Below are 27,471 nucleotides of genomic sequence, written 5' to 3'. Positions count from 1 at the left end.
GTTATCAGAAGATAAAAATACACTACCAGCAAAATATAATTTATTTTTCAAAACTGATTTTGCATGAGTCCGAAAAGTGTATGGGAAAGTGTCCGTGACGATTCGTGTTGCAAACTTCTTGATTCTTGATTAGAGACCGGTCGTTGAGATTTCCGGTTTACGGCATAGAAAAACTTCTGGAAAAAAAGAAAAAAAGCAAAACATCACTTACCCATTTTCAACTCATTTGCACCCCCTCGAACTAATTCAAATAGTACGAATTCTTCGAGTTTTTATTGTCACTCCCACCCTTTCCATCCATTAGATTCGTTTTCTTTTTCTTCTTTTTTTCCTTTTTTGACGGTTAGCTCCGCCCCCTTCTTCCTTTTTTCTTCCAATTTCATCCACCCCTTTTCACGTCATTTCTCCGCCTCCTTCTTCTCGATTTCTTACCTTTTCAATCAGTTCAAAGAATCTCAGTCTGGAAGATATTCTGTCCTTTTTCTTCAGTTGTTTATCAACCTTTTCACCTTTTTATTTCAATTTACAATCGTCATCAATTCCGTTTTTACGTCTCTTTTCTCTGTCCACAGATTCGAAATAAAGAGAAAAATAAAATAAAATCAACCAATTTGAATACGAGGTGGTTTTTTTACTTGATTGAATTTTCCGTAGTGGTATCCATTGTTGACGAATACACCGTCTGAAAGGAGCGAGGGAAATGGATAAAAGAGCTGCAATTTTGAAGAGTAGAAATGACTTCTGAAAGGAATGGAGGGGATGAAATCATTCATTGTTAGACTTTCTTTTCTTTTCTTTTTTATTCAAGAAGTTGTGTCATCGCATGTTTCATCTGAATTAATATGTGTTTCACTATATTTAGAAAGACTTCTTTTCGAGAATTCAGGAGCAATATCTTGACTTATTAGAGCTTCCAGATATATTCAAACTTTCGGAAATGCTAGGATGAATGCCACGGTCTTTAAAGTTCTCATCGGTCATCCAGATCTTTCAAGATGTTACATTATTTCTTTGAGATTATCATCGAAATATTTCAACTCGTAAATACAACATTTTTAGCCTTCCAAAAATATTTAGATTTCGTTCTAGAAATTAAAATTAGTTGCAGCTTCATATAGAAACTAATATTTCCATACTTGTAGACCGCACCGAAACTTGACGACACTGGCCGGTGCGTAACTTGCATAAAACGCAATACTATGGGCTGAAAAATATACCAAAATGTAGATCTCGACGAGTTCTATGTCTGTGACTTGCCGGATGTCGAATCATTAATGTGCCACAGATCTGGTTAAAAATAGCTTTTTGAAAAATAGCCCACTTTTCCCCAGCCCGCGACATATTAACTATACGCAATTCAGTCCGTAGTAGGTCACAGACAAAGAACTCGCCGAGATCTATATTTTGGTATATTTTTCAGCCTATAGTACTGCGTTTTATGCGAGTTACGCACCGGCCAGTGTCGCCAAGTTTCGGCCCGGTTTGCAAGTATGGAAAGTACAATTAGTTGCAGCTCCAAATAGAAACTAATATAATATTTATCCGAAGTCAAATGATGAAGATTTTCACTTTCCCACCCGTTTCTCTCACCAAAAAGTACAGTAACCACTGCCCTTCCACAAACCCCTCTCGTTCTGCTTTCTGATTTCCAATCAGTCCTGCTCCAATGGTTTTCTGAACAACCCTTATAATTGTATTCTGTAAATTCCGTTTGAGTTCTCTTCTCCGAATTCTGATGCACAGAGAATAAAAGAACATAGAGGTTAAGATCAGATTAGAGTAAAAGAAAAGGGTTGTATAGCTACGTAACCAAAATAATAAATTTAATTTGAGGAGAACGGAAAACACCTTTTCTCTCGTTTTTTATTGTCTTCTTTCTCTCTGAAATCGAAACGTTTTGCTCTTTTTGAATTCATTGTTGACGTGGCTGACTTCAGAAGAACTAGAAGTACGTTTTCATCTTATCCCGTATTCAGGTCACCACCTTCTTCTTTTTTCCATGTTTTTTGAATCATTCATAAGAGTCGGGAGATCTTATTAATTAGAAATCAAGTACGTTCTCGGACCTCATCTATTATGAGTTCTGAACTAAACATTCCAACAAAAGTTCCTTCTGAATCTCAAAACTACAGTAACCCAGGCAAACATGTAAACTAAAGTCATGATTCCCACGTATTTTTCCCACGGAATCTGTAAGTTTCTTTCTTTTTGTCCTTGTCAACTTGCTCATGAATTCTCCCACATTCTCTCCTCTCGAATCCATCTGACTTCCAGGAAAAATATGTTCCTTGTTCGAAAAGAGATTCACTTATAGATTTCCTAACTGTCTTCCTAAATACCCTGAATGTCCTTTGTTCTTCTCTTAACATTTTTTGTTATTATTTGCTCTCTCTTCGTTTTTGAATCCTTCTTTCTGATAATTTCTCGTCATTTCTTATCCATTCTGGGTCAAATCTAGATCGAGAATCTAGATCTTTGACACTCATTTATTTATTGTTCCAAACCGAATTCTTCATTTTTTCTTGTTTTCCTGGTTTTACTTCTGTCTCTGAAAATAGGAATATAAAACGGAATTGGTAGTACACAAAATCTCTTTTTTTTCCAAACTTATAACTCAGATTTCGTTCTTTCAAACGAACTAGTCATCATCAAAAAGATCATGTAGTTCCAGTCAAATCCATCCAAATCCTTCTGCGCAGGGAGTTCTTAAAACGTTTTATCCCAAACTATTATCCGTCTTTTCGTTTTTTGTTTCTCTCGTAGTTCCCGTCCCCAAATCTCCCAAATCCCCCGAATTCCCCATTTTCAGACGTCCACAATGAACGTATTCCACGTTTTCGTCTTGCTTCTCGCCTTCTTCACTTCCACATCATCATCGTTCCCAACTCCACTCGTCAATCGAGACACTCGTGCTCTCGCACCATCCGTCGAATCGTGGTGCATTTTCTATCCGGAGAAGTGAGTTTTTGAATTGAGTTCTTCATTCTATTTCTTAATTTATTTCAGATGCCGTATGCTCAGATTCGCTGGAACACACAAGAGATATATTCTGGACGACGTGGAATACTGAGTGATAATAACATCAAATAAATCTATTCTACTGTTGTTTTTCTCGTTTCTTATTCTAGATGGGACGGAGAGGTGAATGTGTCGATTTTGGTTTTCTGGCGACGATGATTTAATGTATCAATAAATTATTTATATATGTATACAAAAAGACTGATCGTGGGTGGCCAAATGAGAAAAATGGGAGAAGGGAGGGAACAAAGGGAAGTACAGTTAACTTGTAGCACGTGTCAATTTAATTATGTATCTATAAATATTTAAAACTGCAGTTATAATTGAAAACGGAAGAGGGACGTACAGGAAAAGTCAGAATAAGTACGAATCTAGAAAACAATGACTTCTAGAGGTGAATGAAATGTGGAAACGAGAGAGAATGTTTGTAAACTACTAACCTAAAACGTACACACCTTCTTCTGAATCAATCAATACTTAGCAGGAACCAACAAAACACACATTTTCAGCGAAACGAGACGGAGAAGGTGTAAAAACCCGTTTTGGTACTTTCAGATAAAAGTTGAATGTCCCTTTTTGGACTTTTGAAAAGAGGACGAAACAAATATATATAATTTGGGAGGGATGACGGGGAAATTCTGGGACAGGGATTGAAGCAAATTGAGATATGAGAAGAATACTACGGTGTGAAGTTCTCGTTGCCTATAATCAGTAGTACTGTCCATCTGGAACCACCTGCACGTTTCGTGAGAGCACACTTCGCACATCTGATGTGAATCGTAACGCGTCGAGGAATGGCAGAAGATTCAGAAGACAAGTGTCATTTGGATCGGAGAACCACGATGGAATAGGAATAGCGTTGTCTGGAAAATAAGACATTCGTTTAAATTTTTTTACTACTTGCGAATTTTTAGAATTATTAAATGCAAAACATACGTGGGAATTTTCGATATGCTCCTGGCGAGTTGTCTAGAATACAGATACTTGAGAGATCTGGATGGATCGCAGACAGATCCTTCGTGTAACCACCAACCTCCATTGTACAGTGTTGACGGAAATATCTGAAGAGAACATTTATTGATTTTATTCAACAAAAAACAACTCACCGTCTTTTAAGGATTCCGCGACCTCGATCCAACTTATCAGCCACTGACGATCCGTATACTTCCATACTCGCCGTGAAGACCACCAATTCATACCTGGATTTTAGATGTTTTTTTTTACCAGAAATGTTTATTTTTAAAACTTACCATTGGCTTACTGTCGAGAGGAAATAATCGACGTGGGGACGTTCGTGGACGGAAAATTTCACTGGATGACGGTCGATTACAACCTAAAATTCATACTTTATATAAATCGTTAAAAACATTTTTAATCACTGACCCGTATCGTGAAATCTGATGGAGTGCCTGGTTTCACAGTTTGTCGGAGAACACCGTCATGATGCGAATGGATGAGCGTCTCATCCAGATCGAGAACAAGGATTTTCCGTTTTACCGACACTGAAAATAATAATTGTTTCAGAAATAAAAGTATTTCAAGGCTTACGTAATCGGTGTGTTGTTAACGGAGACATCGGAATGTTGCTGTGGTACCTTACAACTTGATATTTGCAATACTGAAATTAAATAAAGTTGATTTAAAAAAAAATAAAACAAAGGAAACTTACCGCTCTTGTCGTTTTGCGAAAGTACAGTAGAAAGAAGTTGAACAATCCGGATAGAAGATAGAAGACGTACTGTGCGAACGACGTCATGATTCGAAGTGCCACGTTCGCTTGTTTCTGGAACTTTGATTGAATGATAATGAGGTTACGAAGCGATGAACAGATGTGTTTCTGTCATTTTTTGATAGTGAAAGTTTGGAAAAAAGACAAAGCGAGGCGCCATACAGCTGCCCGTTTGATAACGAAGCACGCGAGAAGGACAGGGCGAGAAAATGAGAAGCAAATCTTTGGAAATGATGGACTGCTTCAGAAGAAACATGAAAATAGATTGAACAATGTTCGACCTATTAGAAAAATACTATGCTATACAATTTTGTAAATGATCCTTCGAGAAATTTAACTGGAGTGGAAAACGGACAATGAAAGAGAAATGCATCTGTTGAAATGTAAACATTGGTCGAAACAATTTTGTAGAAAACCGAACTCATTTTTATTGACTTTTGCTAGAAACTCATGATTTGTGATCGTATCCTTGGAAGAGATTTTGTATGTTTGTGATTTGATTCAGTCTTTCTTTAAAAGGAAAATAATTTAATGAATAAACACATGACAGTGTTAACGAGTTTTAATTTTTAAAGATCATGTTTGTTCGACTTAGTTTTTGTTGAAAGTTATAAAATTCAGTTTTGAGTCGAAATTCATTCATAGGAATTTCGTTTGAAAAAACATTCAAGAAACCACAAAGAAACCAGAAAAAATATGTAGAGACCGACCGGAAACGTGAAGCTGCCTTATCAAATCAAAACGAAAATAGACAAGATTAAGAATTAGTTCATCCCGAAAAAGTTATAATCGATTACGTTTTTTTGTCAAGAAATGGGATTAAGTTTGAGTAACTGAAAACCTAGCCGACTGTTGCCAAACCTCCTTGAATTTTTACCTTCTCTATCTACGCCTCTCTCCTTTTCATACTATTTCATATATTACCCTACAAGTTATCGACAACACCTATGTAATAGGCAAAATTTAAAAGAGAAGAATGAGATGAGACGCAGACAAGAATTGAGAAAGAGTCTTCTTCAAAAGGGGATTGGTGGGTGGCACACCAACGACACAAGGTGCAGAGCACATTGTGTTTTGAAGAAATTGCATAAGAGAAAGAGTCAAGAGACGCTAAGAGCTTATTTCATCTCAAAACACAATTTCGAGAATCGCTGTATAGATGGAAAATGGAGAATTTGAGTGGATGTATCTTGAACGCTTGAAGTATTGATGTTCAGTTGGTTTTGAATAGAAAAATGGCAAAAGGAAGCAAACGATCCTTTGAAACAGAATTATAGCATCAAGCACGATGACAAGGATGCTTTTCTATCGAAGCTGCTCGAAGAATTTGGGCAAAATCAATACCAAAAACTCTTTTAAAAATTAACAATACCTGATCGCGACGTCGATGGTTGTCCGAGATGCCGCCTCCAAGTTGTCTATTCGGCACGTACATACTTTCGCATGTTCTGGATGATTATCTCTGGAAGTCTTTTTTCTTTCAGTTGAATTGAAAAAAAAAATCAAAATGAAAAAGAGCATCAATTTGGCACACTCCATTTCTTCGATGTCAAAAAGCTGCAACAGCAATTGTCGTCATTCAAAATGTTTGTTGTGCAAACACGGGCCGCCTAAACTACGCATTTGCGCGTAGAATTTGAGACATCTCACTTTTTCTTTAATTTTTCTTTTTTCAATGTATGATATCAGACTTCAAGTATTTAACGTTTCAGGTATGGCTAACCTACCGAGCAGCAGCGGAATGCTCTCTCGACTACTATCGAACGTCTTCAACACCACCGTCGCTTCGAGATGCAGCGCTTCTGGCAGATGGTGGCCACAACCTGAGTGAGTATAAATAACAAGTCTTGGCACTGAGGAAAATGTAGATATTCTTTTTTTTTCTTTTTTCTGCTAGGGAATTGTTACAACTGTAAGCCTGTAGTTTGAAAAATTATAAAGTTATGTTTCTAAACCAACACAGCGAATGGTTGTAACAGTTCTCTTTGCAGTCGCCACTTCTCCACAAAGCCTGATGAATTGTCGTCTCTCGAGTCTTCGAACACTGATAATAGCGATGTCATTGTGACTAAACAGGGCATCACCCTTTCCAAAGCAAATGCTGCTCCGATTTACTACAAACCCAAATCGACGGGTCCCGGCTATGAACTCGTTGAGCACAAGAAAGGAGAATTATTAACAAACTATACGTTGTTTGAAGCCGCTGTCAATAAAGCCAAAGTTCCTTGGGTAAATTACGATGGGTTGACAAGTGAAGAAAGAACGATTCATATGGCACATATGAGAGCTATCAACGATCGAAAGTTGACTTACCTGGATCCAAAAACCGGATACACTGTTTTCACGATTTCCCATCATTTAAAAAGAGGGAAGTGTTGTGGAAGTGGATGTCGGCATTGTGCATACGAAATGGTCAATGCTAAAGAAGAAATTCGGTCTCAGAAAGTGTGGAATGGAGCCTTTTATACTTGAAATCATTGTTGCAAATTAGTTTATGTTTAGTAGTTATAAGAATAAAGTTACGTTTTCCTCAAGTGCCAAGAATAAATGTTCCGCGACAGTAAAATTAAAAGCAGGAACCTGTACAGATACGAGTTGTCCAAGCATCGAACCAGAGCACCGAGCATGGGAATTCATCGTCGAACACGATTGAATGTTGTTGACAACTCTGCTCTTGGAAAGGAAGCCGATACGACTGGAAAACTACCGTACTGCATTCACGTCTACAAACAAGGAAGACGTGCTAAGCACATGCCACATGCCGAACTTGGAGACAAGGTTAACATATTCATTGATTAAACATTTATAATTCTCGAATTTTCAGATTCTAGTTGCAATTCGTGGTCAAATGAGAAAAGCGTACGTCGTCGGTGCGAACACCCATGTACATTATCGAAAACACGGAGTGCCAGTGACGGATCAAAATATGATTGTTCTGCTTGATGAAGAAGGAAACCCACTCGGCAATAGAATCACTGCACCGATTCCGACGAAACTGATGGCCAATCGTGCAAATGTACAGTTCTCGAAGGTTCTCGCGTTGGCAAACAAGTACATTTGAAAAAAGTTTTTTTATAGCTAGACTTATTGTTATTTCTTTTTTTGATGAATAAATCGATTTGAGTTTATTTCATAAACATTATATATGCAGAAAGCAGAATAGAAATAACAACAGCTTTTGAGTGTAGTGGAAAAGTAAACATAAGAGTTGAAAATCCATAACAATATCAGCAGCAAAACAAAGAAAAACAGTATTCGAAGAAATCGAAGTGAGAACGTTTCGTGTTAGAATTGAAAAAAAACCAGTATTATCGAAGAGTTAATTAGAAAAAGAACTAGAAGGGAATGACCTAGGTGAATTCTTGTAAAGCAGAATAAATGTGGGAGGAAGCCAATAGAAATGAAAAGAAAAGAGTTCATAATACAAATAGAGATAATCAACTCTTGGCTCGCTTGGCGGTTGGTTCTCCAGACGCGGTCTCTTTCACAGCTTCAGTAGCAGCAGTCTGAAATTAGGCATATTAATATCATGCGAAGAAAATCATCAAAGTGACCTTTGGCTTTGTCAACTTGACATTAGGCTTTGCCTTTGCATATCTCGATTTGACAGTCACAGCTGGTTTCGTTTCAACAGCTGGCTCAGACGATGTGGATGGTTGTGGTTCAACATGAGAACTCTGAAAAGAGAAAGCGTTATACTCGTTTAGTTTTTGTTGAAATTTACTTCAGTTTTAGTATTGATAACCACTGGTTCTTTGCTGACCTCAGGCGTTGAGCTTACAACCTTTGTTGGGTTTTTAACTTCAGTTTTGATAGTTGGTTTCGACGGAACCGAATCGACAGGAGCTTGTGTTTCAGTTGGAGGAGGAGCTTCGATCGGTTTTGAGGTTTCAGTGAGTTGTGGGACATTCTTAACATCAGCTAGCTGAAAAATATAGGTATAATGAGACAACAGAAAATCTAACTTACCGAAGCGAGTTTCTTTGCTCCAATAATTGGTTTCATTTTTGAATATCTTGATTTGGCTGGCGGGACTGCTGATGGCTTCTCGGCTACAACAGTAACTTCGGAGTTGGAAGAAACAGCTGGAGAATCGGTAACTTCTTTCTTTAGAATGAGTGGTTGTGCAGGGGTTTTCGTAGGAGTTTTAACCACATCAAGAACTTCTTCTTTCAGATTGAATGCATTACGTAGTCTTTCAATTGCAGACCCTCCCGATGCGGTTCTCAGATTTTTGACACGGGCCATTCTCTCACTTTTTGTCATATTTTCTGGAGTGACAGCCAATGATTCAACTTTGATCATTTGATGAATCGGTACAGCGGTGTCTTCATTATATTGCTTTTTCACTCCCAGTGTCTCCAAATCTTTCAACATCTCATAGTTGACTTTATTCGACAACTTCTTCTCCGCAATCACTTTCTCAACAGCACTCGCTGCGGAAGTACAAACTGTCTCCGTTTTTCGTGTACTCTTTCGTTTCTTTTTAACATCTCCATTCACTTCACGCTCTCTTCTTCTCTCCTCGATAGCTTTCATCACGTCTCCATTTGCTTTCATCCAATAATCTGTTTTGATTGCCACCTCACTTTCCGTTAGAATATATGAATCTATTTCTGAATCAGAGATTTCTTCATCGATATCACCAACTGGTACACTGGATATTCTTGGCAATTCTTGTGAAACTTGAGATGGTTTGATCCCGAGAGATTCCAAAGATGGACGATATTTATCGTACTTTTCCAGAGAATTGGAGGAACTGAAAAAAATCATAAAATTAATGTTATCAAGAAGAAACCAACCATGGCTCTTCGTCCACTGCATCAAATACAGAATTGAGAATCTCGTTGCGCACCATTTCGTCTGCACCTTTTTCCAAACCTGAATTCTCCGAATCTTTTTCAGTGAATATCTCCAGCTCTTATTCGAAATACTTACCTAAACCTTCACTGATCAATTTCGCATATGGACTTTTTGAGAACTTCTCTTTTCTCTTTTTGTCCAGCGCTGCTTCCACGTGAGCTTCCATTTCTCCTAATTGATCTTTCATTGATTCAGCCTGTTCTGCTTCTTTTCTCAACTGTTCCTCACGAGCTCTACGTCTTGCTTCTCGATAAGCTGGTGGGTCTTCGCTATGTTCCAAATCAACAGTAGAAAATTCATCTATCGTTAAACTTCCAGATGGTGTTTGACTGAACTCATCAAGTCGTTTTCTTATGACACTTTCACTGATATGCACAACACGTACAATATCATTGATTGATCGATTGAAGTTCATTGATCTGGCAGCAATAAGAAGTGCAGCTCCACAAATTCCAGTTGGCCGTCTTCCGGTCGACATCCAATCTCTTTTCATTCTTTGAACAAGACGAGTTGCAAGAGTAACAATGTCTTTTTGCTTATCTCCAAAATCCAGAACACATGCGAATCGAATGATATAAAGACATGGATCGGTTGCTGGAAGATTGATACGAAGAGAACGTGCAATGAAATTAAGATTTCTTCCTAAATCGAACACGTTAATCTGGAAATTTATGAGTTAAAACAGGGACCAATGTATTCCAAAAGTATACCTGTGTAACATCACTGAAATCTAGCAATAAATGTGCAGTATTTTCGAGACGACAAGTTATGTACAGACAAACAGCAACGACAGATGATCGGTTTCTTCCTCGTGTTAAATTTCGGGAAACACACATTTTGAAGAAATTGAATGCAGTGTTCATACAATGTGCATTGATACGAAGCTGACTTCCCAACTCATCTATCACTTTTCTTCCTTTCGCATATGTCATTTCTCTTGATTCTTGCGATCCCATTCCATTAAAGTTGTTAGCTGCAGCACGTTCGGCCGAAACGAATTGTCCTGAAATAGATTTCAAATGAGATTCATTACTAGTTGTTTCTCTAACCAACTAAAGTGTGTCCGGAGCCACCAGCTCGTTCTTGAAACTGATTTTCAGTAACAACAATGGATTCTTCAAGAACTGTTCCACAGACTGTGCATGTGGCATCTCCTCTAGCCGCATCTTCGTCGATTTCCGCGCTTCCGCAATTGGAGCACGTTCTTACCATTTCTATCTGCTTCTAAAAATATGTGTCTTCGTATATAAAGACAATAATAAACCAATAAAATAACGAAGTCGGTTTGTCCTCACCGGTTTGATAAAAGTAAGAAAACAGAACATTTCGGAAAACATATTCACTCCAAAATCACTGGATGTATGAGAAAATGGATAATCAGTAGCAGAGCAATAGAAGAAATTGAGAGAGAGGAAAAGAAAAATATGATACATTTTAATCTATGACAAATAAAATCTCCACAGTTAAAAAATAAACAAAAAAGAACACAGTTGAACAATGGGAAATATAATGAACTTTAGAATGAACAGGCAACGAGATAGAAAGAGAGACCGGTGGAGGAAAATGGGAAAAATAATCGGGAGGTATCAGAAGAATCACGTAACATATCGATACTTTGTTGCATCTTCAGGATCACGAGACAAGTAATCACGTTCGATGAGTCCCTCGATACGCTTCTTGATATCGGCTGCTTTCACTGGGAACCTGAGAAATATGAGGGATGAGACGGATTTTTTGAACAAACTATTATTTCATCTACCAGAAAACTTACTTTAACTGTTGTCCAACTTCTGTCATAAGCTCTGAGTGTGTCATCGCTTTACGAGTCTTCATGATTCGTACCACAGCTGCATCAATATGAGATTGTCGATCCTGATTGACTTCCTGCTCGACATCATTCTTCTCTTCGACTGGTGTTTTAATATTAACTTGAGTGATTCGAATACGACAACGTTTGTCGTTGAAGTTTGAGTTTACTGTGAATTTTGATACTTTTACAGTTTCCAATATATTTTCTTTCTGAAAAAAGACTATAGATTGTGAATTGTTAAAATGCAACGAACCTTTCCGGTAGACGCATCGCTAATCATAGTCAAGATCTTCGGTCTGTCGCGACCTCCAATCAGAGCCACAATATTCTTAACGATTTCCACTTCTGGGATCTTGGTGCAGTCCACCATTTCAGCAACAGTCCACGTTTCACATTTATTAAAAAGGAGAAGAATAGCTGTCTGATACATTGTCGCCACTAATTCTTTCTTGAAATCTGGTCGGAACTCAGCAGAAACAACAGCCGAAGCTAGTCCATGGTGCCATCTAACATTACGATTACCATGTTGAAGGCGATAAAAATCTTGATAGTCAGTGAGAGTGTCTCTCATTTCTTTCGGAACATTTATCTCAAACGTTTCATAAGTTGGCCAGTATTCCGGTGTAATGACTCTAGCTGTGAAATTGACTTTCTCTTTGTTCATATGTGCGAGATGCTTGACAAAGAGTTGTCCAAGATTCTCAGAAGCATCCATATCTTTGAACATTCCTTCCAGCTTATATGTGAATCCGGCTCCACATTCCGTTTTCAGCTTACATAAAACCATTTTTTCTGCATCAACAGAAGCACTTCTCTCGAGGAAAAGTCTCTTTGAAAGACCTCTTTTATAATATGCTTCAAATACATCTTTTCCACGAAGGAAACGGAATAAAACGATGGCATCATCAACCATTTGATCGAGAGTTCGCTCGTCTGTTACATGCTTATTTCCACTGTGAAGGAGAGTATGGAAGTGCTTAGCTGGAAAATAATAATTGTCTGAAATTCCATACTTGATAAGCTTACATATGAGTTCAGCAGCTCGGTCGACATTCTTGTTCACAAAGAATTCAAATGCATCGGAGAGACATTGTCTCATTTTGGTTGGATCGTTTGCTGTGTGGAAAGCTCCAGCCACTGTAAAAAATGTTTTTCACAAATATTATATTTAGATTGTTTGAAAATAACTTACTGATGACATTAATTTTCTTCTTAAAGGCAAGAAGTTCCGTAACAAGTTCGTTGTCCGGGCAAGTAGTGATAAGTTGTTCTCCTCTAGTTCTCATATATTTCGAGAACTGTGCACGAACTTCATCTTCTCCTCCAATACACTGACGACATAAATCAAACATTCTGCTGATATCCACTATGTTTCCAGAATTGAGAAGAGCATCGAAATCATGCGTTAGAATTTCAGGAACAGCTTGTTGAATCAAACAATTTGTGATTGTTGTTCGAACCTCTCTCACAGCAAGTGGCTCATCGAAACTCGATCTTATAAGTTCTGAATAACGATTGATTTGATCTTCTGCGTATGTCATGTACTCGTTACACTGAAAAAGTGAACAGTTACTTTTCGTCGAATGATTTTAAAACTAACCGTCATATTTGGGACTTTCTCAATTCTTTCTTTATTGTAATGTTCTCTCAACTGAGTTAATAGAAAATTAGCAAATACTTCTCCTACATGAACTGTTTGCAACATGTCAGTGAGACTTTTCAGCGGACTATCAACCGGATATTTTCCCATCATTTTTTGCATTGCCATATAAAGTGCACTGAACAATTTAATCGTTTTGAATTCTTTGAAAACATCCGGAAAGAACGCTTTTTGGAAGATTTGCATGAAGCTTTCCCACAACGGAACAATCTCAGAATCAGTAGAACTCAACGCAATTCGATCGAGATAGAGGAAAATATTTCTTATCAAATTCTGAAATTAATTTTCTTCGTTTTGGAATTGAAAGAAAAAACTCACAATTTTGATTGGATATGACTCCCAAATACTTCCGAACTTCATCAAATATTGTTCACAATTGTCTTCTAATAGAGGAACTTCTTCTACTGAACTCAACGATTCTCTGAGCGTTTTTGCGTAATTATTAACAATAACGACGATCAGATCATAAAGGTTTTTTGATTGATTTTTATCGCAGACAGCTCTCACTTTCTGAAAACAACAAAAGTTATTAAAATGTTTTTTAAAACAAACTAACACTGAAGAGCATTTCCAGTGTTGAGGTAGTTTTCCTGTCTTCAAGAATTGCATAAACGTTGTCGGATAACACCGCCCAATCTCTTCCGACAGGTCCATCTGCATCTGAAAAAAAAAACAATTTATTACACGCGCGTTGTTTGTGAAAATTGACTTACTAGTGATGTCATTGTACCCAGCAGCAAGTGTATCTTTTGAGGAGCAAGCTGAAATAATAAATTTCAGAAAGTTGGAAAAACGATTCACTAACTTTTGAAATTTTTTATCACTATTTTCTTCTTTATACGCTCGTTATTAGCAGCAGAACGTGACGCATTCTCTCTTTGATTCTGGAAAACGATAAATTTTAATAGTTTCTGAGAAATAATTTATTACCATGAAGTTCTCCAGCAGGCCGTTTGTATCTACTTCTCTGCCGTTATGACTGGTAGAAACGTCATCCATTTCCTCATCTACATACTCATTGTCTCCACGCATCTGTTTTGCCTGGAATAAAAAATTGTGTTTCCTTCTGGTTGCATTATTTATTTCCACACCTCTGTGCCACCTTCAGAATTATTGGGGCGTTTTGACGGCTTTCGCAGCTGTTTGCCTCTGCTTTTCTCCGCTGAGTTCGTTTGGTTTGCTCCAGATGTCATCCAATTTGATCTGCAACAAGAATATATAAAATTCAATTTTTGAGCAAAGAGTGGTTAAAAAACAGGTTAAATACACTTGAACTGAATTAATATAAAAATTATATTTTTTTAAACTATGCTTTAAAAGATTTTTCAGTGGCGAGTGATGTTACTTGATTGACTTCGTTGCAAAAACTCCATAAATATAGAAATATTTTCTGTATGTTGCCCGATTTGAAAAATATTAAAAACCGTAATTCGATTAAAGGGACATGTGACAATTTTATAAAGAATCTCACCACGATCAGAGACAGTAGTTTTTTTCAGAATGAAAGAAGTACGTTTTCAGTCAGATAAATTGATAATTCAACTTCAAATTAATTTTCCCGTTTCTTTGTTGGTTTTAAAATAATATTCTCCACCAATAGAAAAGAAAAATATAAGCCAGAATCGGGTCAGAGTGGGCTGACGCATCTTCTGCTTGCGTACTTTCGGTGCCCGTAGAAGATGGCATGCAAAGGCATTCTGTAGTTTCTATTGCAAACGTGCCGTGGAAGAGACGCATCTTCGAATTTATTGATTTCTGTGCCCCCTTAATATTAATTAATAATACTCATTTTATCTCAGTTATTCAGTTTGAACGTTTACTCTTCATTTATCACTAATTTCTTTTCAGCAACTCATACTAGCACAATCCGAAATGGACGATCTTCAATTTGAGGACACAGGAAACTTACCGTTGCCATACACAATGCAGCAACGTCTTTGTAAGCCATTCATTCTTGGTCTCATAGCATAATGTTTTGTTTTCAGAAATGAAACTCGGCAAGCCGGCCGATATACAAAAGACTACATCTCGTGGTGGTGTTGGAATGATAGTTAACGAATCGAAAACGCCAGGAGCCAGATCACTTCAGAGTTTGACGTTTGTTCGGATGTCAACGTCGTCGGTTATGAAATAAACTATTCTAACCAATGTTGGATTTGAGATTTTCCAAGATGAACAAGAGGATATTGTGTTGGAAGAACAGCAGCCGCTAAAACAAAAAGAGGTTTGTTGAATCTGGTTTTAGTGTTCTGAAATAATTTCTTCAATTGGTTTCTCTCATTCACGAGACAAAATCAGTTTTAGATTTATTAAATATTAATAGTCTCAACAAAGTGCTGAAATATATTTGTAACTCTTCATTTCCTGAAGTTTCAGATCGAAAAAACGCCATGCTCGCCAATCGACACTGTTGACCGATACCAGACATCGGATTCTTTATGTGATATTATTGCTGACGATATGCTCAACTGGTCTGATCGAGTTGTCGTTCGTTTCGATAAGGAGCCTCTTACTGATTTCATCGATCCGAAGGTTGTCGAAGCAGAAGAAATGGCAAAACTTGAAGTAGAAGAATGGGATGAGTATCCACCCATTGATCCTGCTTCTAGAATTGCTGATGATTTCAATTACCCGATTAGTTTGGATGAGTTATGTGACCATGATATCGACGAGTTGGAAGATGGGGACAATCCACCAATTACCAGTTATACACCAAAAATAGAATGGAATCGAGAAGAACGGAAGGAACGTTTTGATCGTTTAATGAAATCATCTTATGACGTTTATGATCTGATTGCTGAACGAGAAGCTATTGCAAAAAACTCATATTCTGCTGAAAACGCTATTCCAATATGATTCCAATATGATATCGATTTTCTCTCTGGTTTTTCTACCCCTCTCTCATGCATTATTGACTTTCCAACTGGTATTTTCACGCGATCTGACATATATGTACGATAAAATTGATTTTGGAGTTCATTTATGTATATAAAGCAAACATTTATTTTAGACATTCAGGTTGATCAAGACAAACCCGAATTCAAACTAGAAAGTTATGATCAAAATTATATCCGATCAAAATAATAAACGTGAAAAAATTATTTTCAGCATAGTTTACTAGCATTTAGAACATCTTAAAATGCCGACCTCCAGCATTTCTTTAGAAAATCGATTATTTGCTGTTCAAAATGAGCAAAATGCAAACGTTGAGCACGAAAAGCTGTCGCAAGGGACCGAATCCGAACAAAGTGGTCATCCAGGATAGTAAACCAGAGAAGAAGACGACTCCAGCTGCACCAACTCCAAAAACCGAAGTGACTGCTCCACCGCCAACGGAAGGATTCAAAATCAAGGATGAGGTGGAGATGCTTCGTGCCGGATTCAAAAACAAACATGGCGACGCTGTGAAAACTCAAGGACAAACGATGAACGTCGAACTATAATCCCATAAAATGAAACTTGATAATTTATTCACAATTTTTTTTGAAAAGTACAAAAAGCCAATACTTGGATTTTAACAACCGAGATGCCTGAAAAATGAAAGAATTAAGGATAACCCGAGAGGAATAGTCAGTGTTTCCGGGATGGGAATATCTCATACTCTATATTGGTGAAAGGGGTTAGAATTCATATGAACTCGACAAATCTCGTTGGGAAGTCTATGGGAAAGAGGGTTTGGAGCGGAGTATCTGGAATCAGAAGACACGAGAGTAGTGAATGGTTGATGAGGAATAAAAAGATGATTATGAGAGAGTCCTCCAACTCTTGATGAAGTTTGGAATGGATTCGATGGAGGGGATGTAGGAATAATGAATCGAAGTGGAAGAGCTTCCTGAAAGAATTAGGATTATTCAGATTCAAAAAATCAAATTACCGTAGTAGTTTCCACATTTCGCATTGAAAGAGCTTGCTTCAACGCATATTCATCGATCATTTCGTTCTTTTCGAGTGCCTTTGAAATGAGTTTCAGAATAATCGGGTCAACAACTGTCTGGATATTTGATAATGCAGAAGAATGCTGGTTTTTGACTTTTTCAGTAATCGGACGTCTCGTGGTTGTTTTAGATGGAAGAGTTTGAAGAGATATATAACGAGGAGTTGTAGTTGTTGTAGGAGGAACTAAACAGAAATTTTTTGAAATTGTTTTCATAAATGGGTTACTGTACCTGTAGTGGTACTTGTTGAAGTCGTCGTGGATTGAGTAGTCGTTGTAGTTTGAGGCGCCGTTTTGGTCGTGAACACGTTGAAAATATCCTTCTTTTTCTCTGGTTTCTGTGATTTTCTCGGTTTCATTGTTGTGAATGTTGCTCTATACGGAGAATCAATTTTAGTGATATCCACGACTGGAGACATTGGAAGAGGCGGTGATGGTTGTTGTGGTTTGAATTGAGATGCAGCTAACAATTCAATCATATCCTTATCTGAAAATTGATAAAAGATCATGCAATTAGTCTTCAAGACTCGAAGAAAGGGAATCACCTTTCCCGAGTTCTAGCAAATTCTGCCACGGACCTTCCATTGCAAAAAGAGGACTTTGACTGACAACAGGAAGGAATCGAGAGGTTACTGTAGAATTGATATTCAGAAGTTTATGAAGCATTTCGCTGAAATCTCGTTGTGGAAGAGTCCCTGGTCTGGAAATGAATAGTTGTTTTGTTTTGAGTCTGGTTATTGATACTGACAGAGGTTTCGAACTTCTTCTGCTACGTTTTCTCTTCGATTCTCCATACATTCTTCTCATTTTTACAAGCTGAATTTTCTGTTTTTCAAAATTTGTCAGTGGACGAATCAGATGGTCACCAACGTAGACGTGATTATTCTGGAATTATTAGGAATCAGACTCAAGTTGAAGGAGTGAAAAGTTTGAATCTGAACTGATTTTCAGAACATGCATAGATTAATCAGGTCCACATATCGGCAGTTCTTGAATAAAACTGTTACAAGAACGAGATGAATTTGATATCATGAATGTTAGAGATTCAGACCTCAATCCAGAATCTTGAATCTTTCATTAGAATTTCAGAAGGAACTTACCCGAACGATACATGAATCTAAAACCACTTCGATCGAGTCATCGTATCCTCCACAAAACTTTGGAATTGTTGGAAAAGAAGCTTCGAATGAATCAAATGAAGAAGAGGAACTAGAAATTTATTTTGTTTTTCAGTACGTTTATTTTCAGAATCAACTAACTCTTTGAATGCACTCAAATCATGTTGATAAGATCTGAAGATATGAATTTCATGATCGCTCAACTTTCTTTTTGAAACTCCATGAAGGAATAGAGTGCTATCCTAAACAAATCATATCAGGTATACTGTAGTCTACGAATTGAATCACTCACAAATACTGCACATGCTGGACCGACATAGCCATATCCAGGTTGATATTCAGGTGGTGTGTTAAGAATAAGAGAATGTATAACTAAAGGGAATACAAGTAGAAAGTAATATAAGCACAAAACCATGGCAGACAAGATCACAGACCCTATTTGATCGTGATGAGTTCGAGTTACGAAGCAAGAACAAAGATGGGACTGCGAAAAGACAAGGAGGGGCGTCGTCTCGGCACAAACATAAACTCAGAGGGTGTTGTTCCCACGGCCGGAAGCTGCTTTACACGAACATTCACCTTATGCAATCAGACGCTCACACTATGTTCGTACACAATACGCTCGTACGCTCGGCTGCAACCTTTTTCGATGTGCGGCTTTGTTTTCCAAAATTAAATATACGCAAACAGAATCTATTCACTTCTCCTCCTGAAATTGTTGAGAAAGAGACATGACAAAGAGAAGGGCGAGTGGGTAATTTGAGACGATGACCGGCGAACGGCTGCGAAAAAATACCAAATTTGTTGAGAATCTTGACGACTATTTGCATTTAGCTCCTCTCCACACTTTGAAGTTTTTGAAACGGTTATCCGATTTCAATAAAAACTTGAAATATCTGTTTTATTGTAGAGAAACATTTGGGAACAGGTGCACGCGTTGACCGAGTAAAACACAACATGTCGTCACACTGTGGGAAAGGGAGAGCGTTCTTGGAAGGGTGCATGAACAGATCGATATTCTTGTTTCGAATACAGAACGTCAAAAAGTTAATTTTTTATTTCAGTTATTTTTGTGTTTCCATATTTGTAACTTTATTTGTTGAATAAATTCATCTAATCTTTTCGATTTACTCGTTTTTTCTTTCCTTTCAAAGGAGCATAATCATCTGGCGAGAGAAGGGTCTTGCACCGGAAACACAGGTTACTGTATTTTTCAAACTTTTTGCAAATTTTTTTTTTTCGAAAAATCGGGTTTTTCCCTTTCTTTCAACTGTTTTTACACAGTTTTCATTTAAAAATATTGTTGGAAATTTGATTGTATTTTATTAATTATAATTATATTCACATTCGCCCTCAAAATAATCTATTAAAATTATAATACCGAAAAATTGTCCCAAATACCTCATTTCAGGGTATTCTTTGCACTTTATGAGTCGACCAATTTCAATTGCAAACACACAGAAGTCTGAACCGGTGGCTTCTCCGACTGAGTCGCTTGTGAAAAGTATAGGTGCCCAACAAATAGTGGACAGTGTTTGTGGCTCCTCTCCTTTAGTAAGTTCTCAGAATTCAACTTATTTATAAAGATAAAATGCCAATATTTTCAGAAATCGTATGGTCGTCACATCTCTAACAATGTCAGAAATGAACTTCTACCAAATACTCCAGAGTTTCAATTCTCCACTTACATGCATCAAGGAGGAAAAGTTCTTGGACAAAACACCTTGTACATGTTTGGCACTCCACCATCTTGTGCATGTGCTCAGGAAAACATCCCTATTAACAACTTGAGTCTTCACTTGAACAACATGAGTCTTCACTTAAATAGCATGAACAATAACTACCTGAATCCGAATTGGAATGCGCCTTCGATGTTCTCGCTCACCTCTCCACTGCCATCACACTGTTAGTTTAAATACCCTCGTCTGTTCATTTCTAATTTTTTATTTTCAGCATGTACCGATATCCCCATTCACCAAGCTCCCACTTTGCGTGTTCCAGTGCAGTGCTCTTCCGCCACAGACATATTTTCTCCTCCTAGCAGGTTTGCTTATTCTATAAAAACAGTCATCAATATTATGTTTTCAGAGAAAGCACATCTCCTGACGACCTTTTGTCCAGATATCGCTCTAACCCGATGAAGGGTCTGAAGTTGTCTGATATTCGAGGACAAGTGATCAAGTTTGCCAAAGATCAAGTCGGCTCCAGATTCATACAGCAAAAACTAGAGTTTTGTGACAGCAAAGAGAAAGATGCGATTTTTGATGAAGTTGTCGCACATGCTCCCGAACTCGTCGACGACATCTTCGGCAACTACGTCGTACAGAAATTTTTCGAATACGGAGAAGAGAAACATTGGGCTCGTCTTGTTGATGCTGTTGTGGATCGTATCCCAGAGTACGCGTTCCAAATGTATGCCTGTCGAGTTTTGCAAAAAGCTTTGGAGAAAGTCAGTGAGCCACTTCAAATAAAAATTCTCGCTCGAGTTCGTCACGTCATTCACCGTTGCATGAAAGATCAGAACGGAAATCACGTCATTCAAAAAGCTATAGAGAAAGTCAGCCCACCATACGTTCAGTTCATTGTGAGTACACTATTGGAAAATCCTGACACGATTTATGATATGTCAGTCGATCCTTATGGATGTCGTGTAGTACAACGTTGCTTGGAACATTGTATCCCGCAGCAGACGAGACCGGTCATCGAACGTATACACGAACGTTTCGACGATATTGCTAATAATCAGTACGGAAACTACGTTGTTCAACACGTTATTCTTCATGGATCAGATGCTGATAGAATGCTCATCGTCAATCGTGTTGCTGATAACTTGTTCGAATTCTCAACACACAAATACTCATCAAACGTCATTGAAAAATGTTTGGAACGAGGAGCAATTAATCATAAGGCGATGCTGGTGAGAGCCGCATGCAGTCAACCGGAGGGGTGAGTTGATCTAAAAATTCAATAAAAAATATTATTACAACTAATTTCAGTTGTATGCCAATCGTTGTCCAAATGATGAAAGACCAATACGCTAACTACGTGGTCCAGAAGATGTTCGATCAAGTAACTTCCGATCAACGTCGCGAACTGATTCTGACTGTCAGATCTCACATCCCCGTTTTGCGCCAGTTCCCACACGGCAAACACATTCTCGGTATTGAAATAATCTGTTTTAGTGAATTCTAACCTTTTTTATTTCAGCGAAGCTTGATAAATACTTCCAAAAACAACTGGTCATGAACTACGGATATTCGGATATGTCTGGAAGTCACTAGACTAGCAGCCACAATATTGTAACATTCACAACTTCCAACTCATCAACAATGTACCTTTAATTATCATGCAACCAATGTTTTCTTTTACTGGTTTTTTCTGTGCATTTTGTAGACAACTTATCGTAATTTGTACTGTTACTTCTTTTATTTTTTATTTTTGTGTTTAGTAAGTATTATTATTTTTTCAGTTGGTAATACTATGTTAGAATTTCATAAAATGGAAAATTTGTTATTACTGTTTCTCGTCGAACTGTATATTTGAAATCAAACACTCATTATTTTTACGGAGGAAAATGCACAGAGAACAGAAACATTTTAGATCAAAATGGAATCCGGTGATCACCTTGGTAATGTCTTCGTAAGTAAGAACACATGCGATAGTTTATTTTTTGCTCTGTTTAGAGTGACGATGAAGAAAATGACAGTTTCGACGACATGGTTCCAAAAACGAAAGCTCCGGATGAAGAAGAAGAAGATGATAGTTTTGACGATCCTGTTCCGGGAATGGAAGAGCTAGGCGGAGAAGAGAACTTCGGCAATTCAGCGGTTCCCCTTGTCGTTGAAGATGAGGAAAACGAAGAAGAGGAAGAAGAAAACGATGACTGTGACGAAGAAGAAGAAAGCGAAGAGGAACGCGAATTGGATTTAGAAGAGGAGGATTTCAATCTTTTAACAATCGGTTCGGTGTTAAGCAGTTTTAAAACTTATTAAGATATTCTGCTTTCAGAGAAAGTACCAATGAATGTATTGACTTCCCGAATTGCTAGAGTGATGGCTGAAATTCTCTCCAGAGGTGAACAAGCTGCGATCGCTCTGTTCGATGTTGCTAATAAAATCGTGTTCCAGGTGAGAAATTTGAAGTTTGTTTTTTTCATTAGGCTAAGCATTTTGCAGTCAACAATGTTTGACGTAGAAATCAACTCTGTCATTGCGTTAATCATTCGTGGACTTGAATCGGTTCTTCTTGATGCTCGACAAAGAGAGCAGCCAGCCCATCAAATCGAACAAATCGTGTTTCTGTTCATTACAAAACTATCGGTCAAGAACAAATCCATGAAGTGCAATGATCTTTTAAACAACTTGATTGAACTCATTGATTCGCTGTATTTCAATATTGAGTCATCGGTTCGGGCTAGAGTTATTCGTCTAGTTTCATGTTTGAAAGAAGAAGCAAACAAGTATGAAGATGCTATGAGAGAGCGTGGTGATAATATCTTCTTGTTCACTGATGATGATCCAGGAGAAGAAGAAGACGTGATTCCGAAAGGTGTTCACAAGAGATGGTTGGGAAGAATAACGAAATCTCTGATGGATAAATCACCTCAAGTAAGAAGTCAAGCAGTGGTCGCCTTGTCTCTCTATGATCATGATACTGTCTGCAAAACGAAGAATGGAGATGAGTTGACTGTGAACGATAGTAAGTGATCCAAACAGTTCCTTTCAAACAAATAATTGCAGTGCTGTGGAAGAGTATGCACGATGTCGATGAATCTGTGAGGTTGACTATAGCTCGTCGAATTCATATTGTCAACGAAGAGGAAATTGATAAATGTATCAATTATATTGAAAGAAGCAAAGACAACAGAGTTCGACAAGAAATTATCCTCAGAATGGCTTCCGATGTTCATCTATCATCTTTTGCGGAGAATCAAAGATTCCGTCTTGTGAATCTCCTGAGTGATAGTGAAAGCGGTACGAAGAACCCATACCGAATAATTTCACGATTTCTTTTCAGCTCGAATTCAAGAAGTCATTCATCAACGTCTCGTAGAATCTTGGATGAAAGTTGCAGGAGAGGATATTGTCAGTCCATCAATTTTCCCTGCTCCAGGTGCCGAACACGAGATTCCAAAGCAGTTTCCAAGCATCATTCTTGAATATCTCGATCCCTTTGCTGATCCCATCGCCGTGTATGTCTTCGTAAGTTGGCAGTTCATTCGAATGTTTCATGAAGTGCATGATTTCAGATGAAGTCCACAATTATTCGATACATTCAACAGATATCCGGGAAACAGTCGAATGACAGAGATATCGAACAATTCATGAAAGACTGTCTCAAAATAACAGCAAAAGATAGTGAATCTGTTGGATTGATGCGCAGAACAACATTCAGACTTGTGCCGAGGTAAACTCAAAAGTTTTCGTTGTTCTTCATTTCATATTGTCATTTTATAGTGACACCGATCCGAAATCAGAGCTCAGAAGAACATTTTTGAGAATTTTCATCACTCGATGCTTTGTAGATGTAATTTTCAAATTATCGGATAATCGAATCGATTCACATCATCTCCGTAATCGTGCTCTTATGTTCTACCTCCCAGACGTCACTACATTCGTATACCATCTCAAAGAGTTCTGTAATACATATTTCAAGAAAGATGACGAAACAACGGATAGTTGCAAAGAGCTCTTGCTCTATAATATAATTCATCTTATTAATAAAGCTGTCAAGTATGGAGATGCAGGAAACGACAAGCTCATTTATAAACAAGCGCTTGTTCAAATTTTGGAGAATGCGGATCTCGACTTTTCTGATGATTCTATATCCACAATGGTGACGACATGCTTTGATTTGTGCGAATCTGAGAACGAAACAGAGGAGTTGTGTGATTGGGTTTGCAAGACAGCAAGTAAACTGATGCTTCACGAAACAAATGAAGATGACGAAGAGAATCCAAGTTTGAAAAAAGCAATGGAGAGCGATACGGTATCCGATCGAATGTATTTGCGAGGTGCAACCATGCTTCTTTCAACTTGCGAGCATGAAGACATCAAAAAACCAACAGATTCAATGACCGATTTGTTCCAACGAATTATTCCAGCATTACTCGGGAACGAGAACAAAGCGATCAAAAAGGTCGGGTTGGAGCTTATCGGATTTGCGACTGTCATAGATTTCACCAATTGTGAACCATATATAAAGTTGACGAGATATCTAATCGAGAGAGATGATGAAGTTCTCACATCAACTGGGCTTCACACTCTGGTTAGAGTTATCAAAACACACGAATTCCCGAAAACCGCAATGGCAATTTTTCGTGACGAACACGAAGACGAGCAAAGCGCTGAAGAGGCTCTGGCGAAGTTATTTGAAAAAGCATTGATTTCTTTGCAAGGAGTTGCTCTAGTTCAAGCGGTACAAGACTGTCTCAGTATACTATCACATGGACGATATGCATGGCCGAAGATGTATTGTTCAATTCTTCTTATTGCCTTCCAAAAGAGAAATCAAAACTATCAGTTAGCGAAAATGATGAACAAATTCTGCAAGCGATCTGTCAAAAGTGATTATAGAAAGTGAGAGAAAGTGTATGATTTCTTTCCAACTATTTTATATTTTAGGGCGAATCTTCTCAATGGATTCGTAAGAGCTGTCAATGAAGTATCGAAGACAAATGAGCACGACGCAAACTTCAATCTTCTTGAGATGACAGAGCTCGTTTGTACCACAATCAGTAGTGTACCAATAGTTGAAGAAGACGGAGAAGAGATGAAAAAGAAAGAAGAAAATGAGAAATACATTGAAGTAGAATTGGCTCATAAAATGATATCACGATCCGAATCTTTGCCATCTGCATGGTTTATACGTGACGTTTTCACTGCTATGACTACTTCTTTGCAATTGGTGTGTGTCCCGATGGAACAATTGAATGAACTCCATGATCATTTGATTGATGCGTTAACGGTAAGCGAATGAAAAACATAAGAAATTTACAATAAGCTCTCTATTTTAGCCAGTACGTTTCAATGCCGAAAAGACAACTGTAATTGCATTCAAGCGATTTATGAAGAATTGTGAGAATCTGATCACTTTGCATCAGAGAATGAAGGGTATGCCACTGACTGTCGATATGAAAAAAGTCAAACTGGAAGCAAGCGATTCGCAAGAAATGATTGCCACCTCATCGTCAACTTCGTCGGCAAGAAAGAAAAAGAATCGACAGGAATGGGACGACGACGAAGTCGCTGAAGAATCAGATGACAGTTTTGAAGTAATTATAGTTTTGTAATTTAATCTTAAAAATCAATATTTTCAGTACTGTCCAAAACCAACAAGAACCAGATCCAGAAAGAGATTGATTACTCCAAAATTGGGTACTCCATCGAAGAAAAATAAAGAAGGATTCGAGAAAGATGAAGTGGAGGAAGAGGAAGCCTATGAGGAAATTAATATAGATGACTCTTTTGAACTTTAGTTTTTTAGTAGTATCACTCTGTTACATTCATTCTGTACACCATTTTTTGTATCGGTTATCCCAATTTCTAGTTTTCATAGTTATTTTGTTTCCTAGTTTCATAGTTATCTTGTTTCAATCCTATTTCGGAATTTAATTCTGAAATATCCAACTTTCCACTCTGTTCCATGAATTACGCCATGTTGAATCAAATTCTCTTCTTTACCGGTCCCCTCGTTGTTTCATAAAAGTTGTTGTTCAATTTTCATTTGCATTTGCAAGCTTTAACTTCCCTAATCTGCAAATCTCTGCTTTTCCCACGCTGGCTGCGTAATTTCACTAATCTCCTGTTCCCTTTGTTCTATGTTCATTCAGTAGTCAAAGTTGCACCTGACATCATCATGCAACGTAATTTCAGACTACTCTAATCCAGTCTGATCGGATCGAACAACGCGGTGCTCATTGAAGTTGAAGGTCACGAAAACATGGAGCAGCATCCTTCAAAAATCAAAAATTCTTTGTCTATTTTGTTTATGTTACTCATATGTTTTGACGTCAATCAGCGATTTGGTTTAGTTTAGGAATGGAAGCGAAATTAAATTCAGAAAAATAATGAATGCAAAAAAGTTAAAGCTTTATGAAAAAATTTTCACAAAAATGTCGAGATAATCACAGATTTATTTAGAATAAAGAAAGGAAAACAAACAGAAGGCTCTTCTCTATATTAATTTGGAATTGGATGCAAGAATCTGTCGAAATAAAGTCCATTATTTCGAGAATCGAGGCGAAGAATGTTTGCAGAAAGAGTACGTGTCGATTCATTCACATCAAGATCTGCATTCTCACCACCCATATCAGTACGAACCCATCCAGGACAGAACGAAGTGACGAGAATATGATATTTTGAGAGTTCCATGAATGATTGACGAGAGAAAGAGTTGAGAGCTGATTTACTCATTCGGTACGCTGTCTGAAAATTGATTGATTTCTTCAGAATTCACTCGAAATTCTTACCATTGGCCCCGAGAAGCATCCATCATTCTTCGCAATTGAAGCCATTGTTGAAGAGATGTTAATGATTGCTGCTCGATCAATTCGAACCTCTTCACCCTCTTCCAGACTTGATGCAATCTTTAAAAGAGGAAGAAATGTTTGAGTGACGATTGCCACTGAAACAGAATTTGTCTCTAATTGTTTCAACATTGTCTTTCGACAGATCATCGGTCCGTCGACTTCATAGGGGAGTAGTATTCCAGCATTATTGATTAAAACATTCAGTCCATTTGATGAAACCAACGAAGAAACTTCATCGAATACCTTCTTAATTGAGTCATCATCATCCACATCCAATGCAATTATATGAAGTCTTTTATCATCTTTCAATTTATTCAATTCATCCGCCTTCTCTGGATTTCTACACGTGGCAATGAGAAGTTCAATCCCATCGTATTCCAGAAAATGTTGAACTAGACCCAATCCGATTCCCCGATTCGCTCCAGTTACCATCACAGTTTTCGGTATTTTTTGTGGTCTTGCTTCAACTTCTGGATCAGGTTCATCACGCATTCGGAGGTTTCCTTTCAATTCATATTTTGGTGCAGTTGCCATGACAAAAGTAGATTGAATTGGGATGGGGAGAAGAAACTAGGAAAAATGATGGATGCTCTGATCAGTGACACGTTTTATATTGAATTCACAATGTGTCTAGGTTCCAGTTTTTTGAATTCAAAATAGATTGAATATATAAAGATAAGAGCATTGCGTTCTGATTAACAATAGGATTATACAGTCGAAACTAAACTGATGTTTGTTATTTGAATAGGCCAAAGTATACTGTTTCATTTTAACAAAAAAGAGAGAGAGAGTGAAATCAAAAAGTCGAT

At 37.7% G+C, this 27,471-nt stretch overlaps 11 protein-coding genes across 11 annotated transcripts; 6 read left to right on the top strand and 5 right to left on the bottom strand.

Moving 5' to 3' along the window:
- Window positions 1-2,818: 2,818 nt before the first annotated feature.
- On the top strand, window positions 2,819-3,070 carry GCK72_006476 (uncharacterized protein; the record flags this gene model as incomplete). The annotated part of the gene is made up of 2 exons (XM_003113445.2): window positions 2,819-2,958; window positions 3,007-3,070. The coding sequence occupies 2 exons, from the start codon at window positions 2,819-2,821 to the stop codon at window positions 3,068-3,070; spliced, it is 204 nt and encodes a 67-aa protein (XP_003113493.1).
- A 656-nt stretch (window positions 3,071-3,726) lies between these two features.
- GCK72_006475 (uncharacterized protein) lies at window positions 3,727-4,774 on the bottom strand (the record flags this gene model as incomplete). The annotated part of the gene is made up of 7 exons (XM_003113741.2): window positions 3,727-3,881; window positions 3,955-4,079; window positions 4,125-4,217; window positions 4,269-4,351; window positions 4,402-4,520; window positions 4,567-4,636; window positions 4,688-4,774. 7 exons carry the CDS (start codon window positions 4,772-4,774, stop codon window positions 3,727-3,729), a joined length of 732 nt encoding a protein of 243 aa, XP_003113789.2.
- Window positions 4,775-6,461: 1,687 nt separating this feature from the next.
- GCK72_006474 (uncharacterized protein) lies at window positions 6,462-7,219 on the top strand (the record flags this gene model as incomplete). Its single annotated transcript, XM_003113583.2, has 2 exons — window positions 6,462-6,574; window positions 6,739-7,219. 2 exons carry the CDS (start codon window positions 6,462-6,464, stop codon window positions 7,217-7,219), a joined length of 594 nt encoding a protein of 197 aa, XP_003113631.2.
- A 75-nt stretch (window positions 7,220-7,294) lies between these two features.
- Window positions 7,295-7,808, top strand: GCK72_006473 (uncharacterized protein; the record flags this gene model as incomplete). The annotated part of the gene is made up of 2 exons (XM_003113809.2): window positions 7,295-7,525; window positions 7,572-7,808. 2 exons carry the CDS (start codon window positions 7,295-7,297, stop codon window positions 7,806-7,808), a joined length of 468 nt encoding a protein of 155 aa, XP_003113857.2.
- A 376-nt stretch (window positions 7,809-8,184) lies between these two features.
- GCK72_006472 (uncharacterized protein) lies at window positions 8,185-10,822 on the bottom strand (the record flags this gene model as incomplete). The annotated part of the gene is made up of 8 exons (XM_053725642.1): window positions 8,185-8,253; window positions 8,302-8,424; window positions 8,472-8,672; window positions 8,717-9,506; window positions 9,550-9,628; window positions 9,686-10,271; window positions 10,321-10,613; window positions 10,660-10,822. 8 exons carry the CDS (start codon window positions 10,820-10,822, stop codon window positions 8,185-8,187), a joined length of 2,304 nt encoding a protein of 767 aa, XP_053589836.1.
- Window positions 10,823-11,205: 383 nt separating this feature from the next.
- GCK72_006471 (uncharacterized protein) lies at window positions 11,206-14,273 on the bottom strand (the record flags this gene model as incomplete). Its single annotated transcript, XM_003113667.2, has 12 exons — window positions 11,206-11,314; window positions 11,382-11,629; window positions 11,674-12,401; window positions 12,447-12,557; window positions 12,613-12,973; window positions 13,021-13,353; window positions 13,399-13,590; window positions 13,637-13,740; window positions 13,794-13,841; window positions 13,886-13,964; window positions 14,011-14,121; window positions 14,172-14,273. 12 exons carry the CDS (start codon window positions 14,271-14,273, stop codon window positions 11,206-11,208), a joined length of 2,526 nt encoding a protein of 841 aa, XP_003113715.2.
- A 794-nt stretch (window positions 14,274-15,067) lies between these two features.
- Window positions 15,068-15,936, top strand: GCK72_006470 (uncharacterized protein; the record flags this gene model as incomplete). Its single annotated transcript, XM_053725641.1, has 3 exons — window positions 15,068-15,181; window positions 15,242-15,304; window positions 15,457-15,936. The coding sequence occupies 3 exons, from the start codon at window positions 15,068-15,070 to the stop codon at window positions 15,934-15,936; spliced, it is 657 nt and encodes a 218-aa protein (XP_053589835.1).
- Window positions 15,937-16,268: 332 nt separating this feature from the next.
- Window positions 16,269-16,523, top strand: GCK72_006469 (uncharacterized protein; the record flags this gene model as incomplete). Its single annotated transcript, XM_003113771.2, has 1 exon — window positions 16,269-16,523. One exon carries the CDS (start codon window positions 16,269-16,271, stop codon window positions 16,521-16,523), a length of 255 nt encoding a protein of 84 aa, XP_003113819.1.
- Window positions 16,524-16,675: 152 nt separating this feature from the next.
- GCK72_006468 (uncharacterized protein) lies at window positions 16,676-18,547 on the bottom strand (the record flags this gene model as incomplete). Its single annotated transcript, XM_053725640.1, has 8 exons — window positions 16,676-16,912; window positions 16,955-17,199; window positions 17,247-17,501; window positions 17,560-17,714; window positions 17,763-17,899; window positions 18,115-18,223; window positions 18,274-18,374; window positions 18,425-18,547. The coding sequence occupies 8 exons, from the start codon at window positions 18,545-18,547 to the stop codon at window positions 16,676-16,678; spliced, it is 1,362 nt and encodes a 453-aa protein (XP_053589834.1).
- A 1,013-nt stretch (window positions 18,548-19,560) lies between these two features.
- On the top strand, window positions 19,561-21,413 carry GCK72_006467 (uncharacterized protein; the record flags this gene model as incomplete). Its single annotated transcript, XM_003113417.2, has 6 exons — window positions 19,561-19,686; window positions 19,740-20,037; window positions 20,086-20,176; window positions 20,221-21,078; window positions 21,129-21,292; window positions 21,340-21,413. The coding sequence occupies 6 exons, from the start codon at window positions 19,561-19,563 to the stop codon at window positions 21,411-21,413; spliced, it is 1,611 nt and encodes a 536-aa protein (XP_003113465.2).
- A 4,899-nt stretch (window positions 21,414-26,312) lies between these two features.
- On the bottom strand, window positions 26,313-27,196 carry GCK72_006466 (uncharacterized protein; the record flags this gene model as incomplete). Its single annotated transcript, XM_003113719.2, has 2 exons — window positions 26,313-26,558; window positions 26,603-27,196. 2 exons carry the CDS (start codon window positions 27,194-27,196, stop codon window positions 26,313-26,315), a joined length of 840 nt encoding a protein of 279 aa, XP_003113767.2.
- Window positions 27,197-27,471: the final 275 nt, after the last annotated feature.

Source organism: Caenorhabditis remanei, chromosome II (genome assembly GCF_010183535.1).
Source record: "Caenorhabditis remanei strain PX506 chromosome II, whole genome shotgun sequence".
NCBI lineage: Eukaryota > Metazoa > Nematoda > Chromadorea > Rhabditida > Rhabditidae > Caenorhabditis > Caenorhabditis remanei.
Note: the sequence above shows the minus strand (reverse complement) of the source record. Positions and strands in the feature narration are given on the sequence as shown.